Source organism: Eretmochelys imbricata, chromosome 5, assembly GCF_965152235.1.
Source record: "Eretmochelys imbricata isolate rEreImb1 chromosome 5, rEreImb1.hap1, whole genome shotgun sequence".
Classification (NCBI taxonomy): Eukaryota; Metazoa; Chordata; order Testudines; family Cheloniidae; genus Eretmochelys; species Eretmochelys imbricata.
Genome location: NC_135576.1, coordinates 13,859,765 through 13,867,813, shown reverse-complemented (window position 1 = coordinate 13,867,813; position 8,049 = coordinate 13,859,765). Strand labels below are relative to the sequence as shown.

The following is an 8,049-nucleotide window of genomic DNA, read 5'->3' as shown; positions in this document are numbered from 1 at the left end:
AATCACTTCTCTTTGAATCACTTAAAGGAGCGATTGCTATATACAGATTATTACGCAGAAAAGGGGAGAGGGGAAGGCGCAGACCAAGCGAAAGAGTGAGTTTCTCCGTCCACAGCTGATAGAAGAAGTTTGCCCAGGGATCCTTTCCAGTCCTCCTTCAGAGGTGAGGTGACCCCTCGTCCTTCGTTATAAAATAAGCCATTCAAGGTGGAGAATGATTCCAGATTTGCTCTCTGTTACACCGGTGTAAATCCAGACTCCCCGAGGTTACTCCGGACTTACACCGGTATAAGTGAGACCAGAATGTAGAGCTCCTTGGTCAGGGAGCGGATCTCCTCACCGACAGTCTGCTTGGCTGCGTAATTCAATGACAGAGACGCTCCCAACAGAAAGCGAATCTGTTAGCCCGTGCAAAGCCCACCCGGTAGTCCTTCCAGCCCATTAGCGGGCCACGTCTGAGCGAGGCCTGTCTGGACAGTGACTAGTTCTTTTCAGTGCAAATCCACAACCGCCACATGGCGTTGCGTCCTGCACGAATCACCATCCGTTCTTTTCACGAGCGTTACCACAGGCAAATCTGGATTATGGCTAAAAGGCTCTGCGAGGTTAATAGGACGCCTCGCCATGCTTCTTAAATGGGCGTTATTGGGCAATGCTCCTCTCACGTATGCCAGTTTTCCCCTGGCGTTACTCCGCTGATTTAAGAGCCATTACTTCTCATTTGTACACCGGTGTAAATTCCGAAGTGAATCCGCACCTCCACGCTTAAACTGGGAAAACTTCCAGGGATTTCAGAACCAGTTGCTCCTGCACTAGCATTATCCGATGGGGCCCTAAAGTGTTACCCAAGGGCTCCGGAGAAGCTATTACCATCTACCGAGCAAAACCAAAAAACGTTTTAAAAATCTTCTTTAAAAATATAAGACGCTAAATACAAACGCTGGCTAAGGCTCTTTCGGAATTAGACTCTTTTAAATATGTATTTCCTGATGTATTATTTAGCTCATGAGGGATGTTTGCTGGTTATAGCTATTACCAATCTGAAGAGCTGTCCAAATGTGTGGACGCCCTTGCGCTGGAGGCATTCAGATAACATGTGAATGCACATGCATTTCTATAGGACTATTTCCCTCCTTTCTACGCCGCTGCAGGATAGCATCCAAGGGCAAAATAAAGTGAAACGTCTTTAAGTAATGATCTAACTTGGAACCAACAAGAACGCAAAAGTTGAAGCAGAGACTCTAGGAATCGGGCCTCTAAACGGTGGCCGATCTGACAAATTATGCACGAGATTTTCCTCTTGATTGTCGGGCTTTACAGGCCTAACACCCATTAGCCTTAATGGGAATTGGGGCTTTGTATCCCCAGGCATTGAAATGAATGTGTATTTATTCAGTATGTGCTGCAAACCCTAGGCACGAGCTAGGATGAAGTTTATCTCCATCTCTGCATTTCCTTGCCATTAGATTTCCTTCGAGTACCTGAAAGACAGAGGTTTCTTCTGAAGTTATTTTAGGTAAACGATTTTAATTTACTGTCAAAACCTGTTCAGAAACAGGCTGCAACACACTTGAGGAAATATATTCAGTTTTGACTATGAATTTACTGTTAGAATATCAATCTAAATAACTCGATTTTCAGATATAGGCAAGCCAGTCTAAGAAATCACCAAAAATAATACCAACATCCAAAATTATTTGGCTCGCCTGAGACTGAAAGGCCTTAAACTGGATATCACATTTTTGTGATTCTTCTTACTTTTGTTCAAAGTGGCGTTGTTCTTAAATATTTTACATGATGTGTGCATTTTATATCTATAATCTATGTAATATACACACACCTACATATATATATATACACACAGAGAGAGAGAACAAATATGTAATACAGACATATACATACGTGTATGTATATATAACATTCCTTTCCTATCTGTACCATATAGGAATCAAATACCAATTTAGTGAAGACAGGAGAGGAAATTTCTCCGTGGCGTGGTAATAGATCATACAATGTGTGACACTGGTTTAACCAATAAAACAATTTGAATCAATTAGCTCGCGGAGGAGAGTTTTGAAGTGTAAAATTCATGTCAGTCTGGCTAGGAAGCATTGATTAAAATGTCACCAATCTGAGGCTTGCAGCTATTGCTCACATGAAAGCAGCAGGCTCCGATATGGAAGAGAATCAGAAAAGGGGGCGGGGGGGAGGTCCCTCTGTGACAATTGCTGTGTACGGGCTAGCAGGATTTAATAAAAGGTGACAGAAGTTGTAATAAAGACAGGCTTTTGCATTTCAAAGTTTTACCGAGGATCAGGAGTTGTAAGGGCTCTGCTGTCTAGGTAAAGATTAAAAAGAGTTTTCAATATTTCTGGAATATCTGATGGTAAATGATGCTAAGAGTCGAAAAGGAAAGCTGCAGCTCTCTTTAGCATGCACAGGATCCTTTAAAAAAACATTTTAGTGATTAACAACCACGCGGAAAGGTTTGTCATGTTTCGCATGATCTTTACAAAAAATCTTTAAAAAAAAATCTAAGGAATATTTAGAAATACCCAATCCCTTGGCCCTAGATCCATCCTGCTGTTTAAACGGATCGGAGCTGGATCTGTTTGCCAGATGCTATTCGGTTTTGCCTGAAAGTCTGCAGGTTTTCACTACTAGCAAGGACCTGAGAAACTTTAGAATGGAAAAGCCCCTTCTCGTCTCCGGTTGCTGTTATCAATACAAAGTCGAAACCTGGTCAGTTCAAAAACAAATCTGGGGGGGGGGGAGGGGAGGACAATCTCTAATGTTCCCTCTTTGAAGAAGTGTTGAAGAACCACTACATATGAACGATTGTCCATACAAAGCAAGGATAGCTCTGCTGATCTGTTTCGTATCATACAGCTTTTCAAGCTCACATCTGCATTCATCAAAGAGATCAGAACATTAGCTAAGATACAGCCAGGCATTCCTGGAAAGCTACAGGAAGGAAAGGGGGAGAAATATTTCGAAATCCTGAGAAGTTCCTTAAAGTCAAAGGAAAGGGTGGGGGGGGGAAGTCAAGATTCGGGGTGGAAATTATTGATAATTAGAATAAGAGGAATAAATCGCGGGTCGTTAGATGGAATATTTCCCCTGAGATATGCCGAAAAAACCGGCAGCATCTTAACTTTCGTCAGGAAGTTCAAAGCGCTGATTATCTGCTTGACAAATACAAGTGCAAACTTTATCTATCTTGTTGAAGACCTACTTCCTCTTCCTTTCTTTTGCCAGTTTTGCGTGTGTGTGTGGGGGGGAGGGGGAATAAGTCTCCTTTGGACATTTTCACGACAAGCCTTCGTAAAGTTCGGTTTCAGTGTGTTTGTGTTCCTTGCGTTAGATTGCTTAGTTTGCTTGGGGCGTCCCCTGTTTATTGCTGTCGATTGCGTTTGTTCTTTAGTTCCTGCGCCTGAACTTATCGGAGTCGGCTCTTGGAAAAGTTACCTTGCACCCATGTAATGTAATCCTCATTCTTCGAGCAAAAAGGTTTCCAAACCGGTAGCTTTTATCCTCCAGTTGACTCCCTCCCTCCCGGAGTTTCTTGGCAGCGCTAACGCTTAAAACACTCACAAACATTTAAACAGTTATAGTTGAAAGTTAAATGTAATTTAAACTTTCTATGCTCTTCCCTCTCTGGGAAAATGCGTGTAATACTTCCTCCTAACTTCTGGCCATTTAAGGGGCAAATATATTGACAACAGATTAATATCCAGCGCTCTTTATTCAAATCTCTCTTTAGGCAAATCTGCCATTGAGCTTGTTTGTACACTGCCAAGTACCACTGGCCCCTAATCGCTTTCTGGGGTCCCGAGGCGCTGGGCCATAGGAACGATACATGCAAAAATTACGTTCAAATGTTTTGCCACCAGATCAAGAGTCTGAGATGTCGTCGATTTGCTACTTAAAGAATCGCGCACAAAGGATTATTTATTCTTGTTACAGTCATTTTAAACGTGGATTCTTTCCGATCGAAATTCCCCTATCAAGACCAACCGCGACATCTCCAGCTCCGACAGGTCACCTCGCTACCCATTTGGACAATGCATCTTGTTTTAAACACAAGGCAATCTACAGACTTATCTTACACTCAACCCACATTAGGAGTGAGTAGAGTCTGCCTGGCGAGTATTTGTGCAGGTTTTCTTCAAAATACGTTTGAGAAGGGGACCGAGAGGAATTATCCACAGGGCTCGATGCTGCTATTCAGGCAAAAAAGGGAGTGAGGGTCTCGGGATCGGTCCTCTGATGTAATTTTTAAAACGTCTCCGTACTCTGTCGGGGCCGGGGAGGCGTCTCCTCTCTCTCCACCTGTTGGGGAAGCAGCGGGAGGTGGGTAGCTGGAAGAGCCGCTGCTGTGTATAATCAGAATGGATTGCCTGGTGAGGCTATTACATTACCGGGGGATAGAACAGACCCTCCCGCCCCCCGCAATCCTGGAAGAAGAGATGCCTGGTTCTTCCAGGTTTGGGGCCGTGGCAGGTCGCCACGCGTGGCTGCACCGAGGCAGCAGCTAGCGAGGCGCCTCCGAGCCCCCCATCGAAACCCCCTGCAAGGCTCCGCGAGGCCCCACCGCCCGCCCGCCCGCCCCGTGCAGCATGCCAGCCCCTGGATGCGGCGTGCCTGGGAGCCGGTGACGTCACCGTGCCCACTGGGTGTCGTCCTCGCGGTCCGCCCGGAGTTCGGAGACAGAGGGGAAGGAGCCCCAGCGAGCGCTCCACCCGGGGCCGGGCGCGGACCCGTTCGCACGCGGAGAGCACCCGCGCTGGTGGGGGGAGGGGGGAGGAGGAGGAGGGGGAGGGGGACTGATCCGGCTGGCCATCCGCAACCGCCATTCTCCGCTGTCATTCACGCAGAGGACAGCCTGCCTATGAGCGGAGGAAACCTTGCGAGACTCCTTGCCTGCTCGATTTGAGGACATGCTTTGATGTCTCTTGCCTCGCTCCTCCCGCCCCCTCTCCTTTTTGAGTCCCCCCTGGAAGCCGGTCAGGAGGACACACATGTACAGAACACCGTGATTGAGGAGGTAAATATTTCATCCTCGCTGCCTGTTCGGGTCAAGGTTAGCTCTGGTCAGGTTTTCTGCATAAAGTTCAGGGTGTAGAGGAGAGGGGCAGGCAGGTTATGCATTAAATTAACAGGGGAAAGGGAGGGTGCTAGGGACCTTTTATAGGATGTTTTCTTGAGCAAAACTTTTACTTTCTTCCAATTGCCTTTTTCAATCTTATTTATATATGGCTTCCCCCACCCCATCTGTGGAGGGGGGGGGGCAGAAAGGGGAAGATTGGGGAAGTGATTTCTAAATCATTTCCACTGGTTTAAACAACGCCTGGTCCACAAAACCCTTGAAAAATCATACCAGGAAAGTCTAGCTGGACTTAATCTCATTCAGGTCCGTGTCTATGGCTGTGTAAATGTCAGCATAGTAGCCGAGAGGATAAGAATCTTAGCTGGTCCATGAGGGAGCTATTTGAAGAGTTTGTGCAGGGAAACCAGGTATAACTGTTGTCTCACATTGCCTATTAACTAACTCTCTCTCCACTGGAGATATTGTATGTGATCCATCCGAGGTGACAAGCTCGGTTCCTGTCTTGTTAGAATGTGCTACGTTTGTTCAGCAGTCCTGAAGGCCACCCGTCTAATGAAAGCTGAGAATCAGAGAGAGCAATATTGTAAAACAGTAACGATGCCATATGAAACAAAGGCAGAATTAGAATTATATTATGATCTTTCAAATCAGAGATAAATATGACCTGCAACTTATTAAATATAAATGGCAAGGTTGAGATGGTCGGAGGAGGACAATTTTAAGCAACTGATGTAGGGTTTGATTAGCCCAGTTACTACCCAATGCTTTCTTGGGAGAGAGGATGGTGGTTTTTGAAAGAAAAAAAAAAGAGGTAAAAAAACCCAGTTGTTTTGCCCAGAGGCGTTTTTGTTGTTTGGTTTGATAGGATTCATTCTAACGCCTTATTTTAACTATTATTTGCTTTGAAAATATTCTTAACTGACGCAATTAAAGAACTGACTATTCTCCTAACCTGAAATCTTGGAATGTATGCGTTTTTAAAGCACTGACCTTTGAAAAGATGGCATTATCAACCTTTCGAAGATAGAGGAAACGTCCCGATAGCATCCAGAGAGAGCGGAAGTAATCAATTCAATATTTTCTGCTGATGGTGGGTGGTAATTGGGTGGCTTCCTTGAAACCTTGTCGAATTCTTAAACCACTTCTCTGTAACATTCTTTACACACCCATTGCTTTTCTAATGTCAACACAGTAATAGGTAAACATTTGAAAATGGTTTCAAATCATAAACACCTTCTATTTAGGAGCATTTGGGTCTCAGGAATGACGATCCAGATTCATCTGGTTGATCACAGTAGATACTATAGTTAACATTTGATGCGCCAAAATTAACTAAAATATTTCCGTTTTGGTTTAGAAGCTTTCCACATTTTTCTTTTTAGCGACTGAAGACAGCGTTTGCCACTGCAAAAATACCACCAGGCACTGTAAGACGTTGGTGATGTGGATTTCGTTTCATGTTAGAAAATTATTTAAACTTTCGATTCAAAATTGTGAATTAAACCTGGGACTAAGGACAATCGAGTCATATTAAATACGTTTTAGGATAAATACATTTTAAGATGCTTTGCCATTCAGAACTCCCACTGAAGTCAATAGATGTGCAAGGTATGGTAGGAATGCAGAAAACAATCCTAGGGTGTGAAATGACTCCTTTTTAGATGTGGTGTTGTAGCCCTATTGTTCCCGGGATATGAGAGAGACAAGGTGGGTAAGGTAATATCTTTCACAAAAGTTGGTCTAATAAAAGATATTACCTACCTTGTCTCTCCCATTTTTAGATGTCACGTTTGTACTTTTCCAGCGCATGTTAGACTGGAATAAGCGTATAAGCGCTTGTCAGGTCTGAAAAGCTTTTCGCGTCCACGTTTTTTAACAAAAGATTTAACTTTCCTCCGTCCGCTTCACTTGTCAATAGACCAAAGTGTGTCCCAGCCCCTGAGAGAAGAAACTCAAGTGAGGGACTTCGGTTGAGTTGGCCCGCGATGGCGGTTATATAATACAGTAGGACAAATATTCTAGGGGCTGCCCCGAAGTATGAAGCCTCAGAAAGGAGTGATTTTTTGCCTTTCCTCGCTTCATTGTCCCATCCCCAGCAGACCCATGTTCTTTTCTCTTCCAGTGGGCCACAGAAGACTCGCGAGGCTGAGCGCTGAAGAGATGGCGACAAGCCCCCTGCCAGGACCTACAGACATCCTGCTCTCCTCCCCCTCCAACACCTACCAGCCGGACTCCATGAGCCAGCAGCGAGCCAGCCACGCCAGCATGAAGCCTAACCAAGTGGGCCAGGTGATTTTGTACGGGATCCCCATCGTGTCTTTGGTGATCGACGGCCAGGAGCGGCTGTGCCTGGCGCAGATCTCCAACACCCTGCTGAAGAACTTCAGCTACAACGAGATCCACAACAGGAGGGTGGCGCTGGGCATCACCTGCGTGCAGTGCACCCCGGTGCAGCTGGAGATCCTGCGGCGGGCCGGGGCCATGCCCATCTCCTCCCGCCGCTGCGGCATGATCACCAAGCGGGAGGCGGAGCGGCTCTGCAAGTCCTTCCTGGGGGAGAACCGGCCCCCCAAGCTGCCGGACAACTTCGCCTTCGACGTGTCTCACGAGTGCGCCTGGGGCTGCCGGGGCAGCTTCATCCCGGCCCGCTACAACAGCTCCCGGGCCAAGTGCATCAAGTGCAGCTACTGCAGCATGTACTTCTCGCCCAACAAGTTCATCTTCCACTCCCACCGCACGCCGGAGGCCAAGTACACGCAGCCCGACGCCGCCAACTTCAACTCCTGGCGCCGCCACCTCAAGCTGACGGACAAGAGCCCCCAGGACGAGCTGGTCTTCGCCTGGGAGGACGTCAAGGCCATGTTCAACGGCGGCAGCCGCAAGCGGGCCCTGCCGCCCGCCCCGCCCCAGCCCGGCGCGGCGGCGGCCGCCCAGTGCCA

The 8,049-nt window shown here is 46.7% G+C and overlaps 1 protein-coding gene across 1 annotated transcript in view; it reads left to right on the top strand.

Moving 5' to 3' along the window:
* Positions 1–7,255: 7,255 nt before the first annotated feature.
* SKOR2 (SKI family transcriptional corepressor 2) overlaps positions 7,256–8,049 on the top strand; it is a 36,141-nt gene continuing 35,347 nt past the window's right edge. The window contains exon 1 of the mRNA XM_077816211.1: positions 7,256–8,049. This exon is cut by the window's right edge and continues 1,330 nt beyond it. Within this exon, the coding sequence (XP_077672337.1) occupies positions 7,271–8,049 (779 nt within the window). The 5' untranslated portion in view covers positions 7,256–7,270.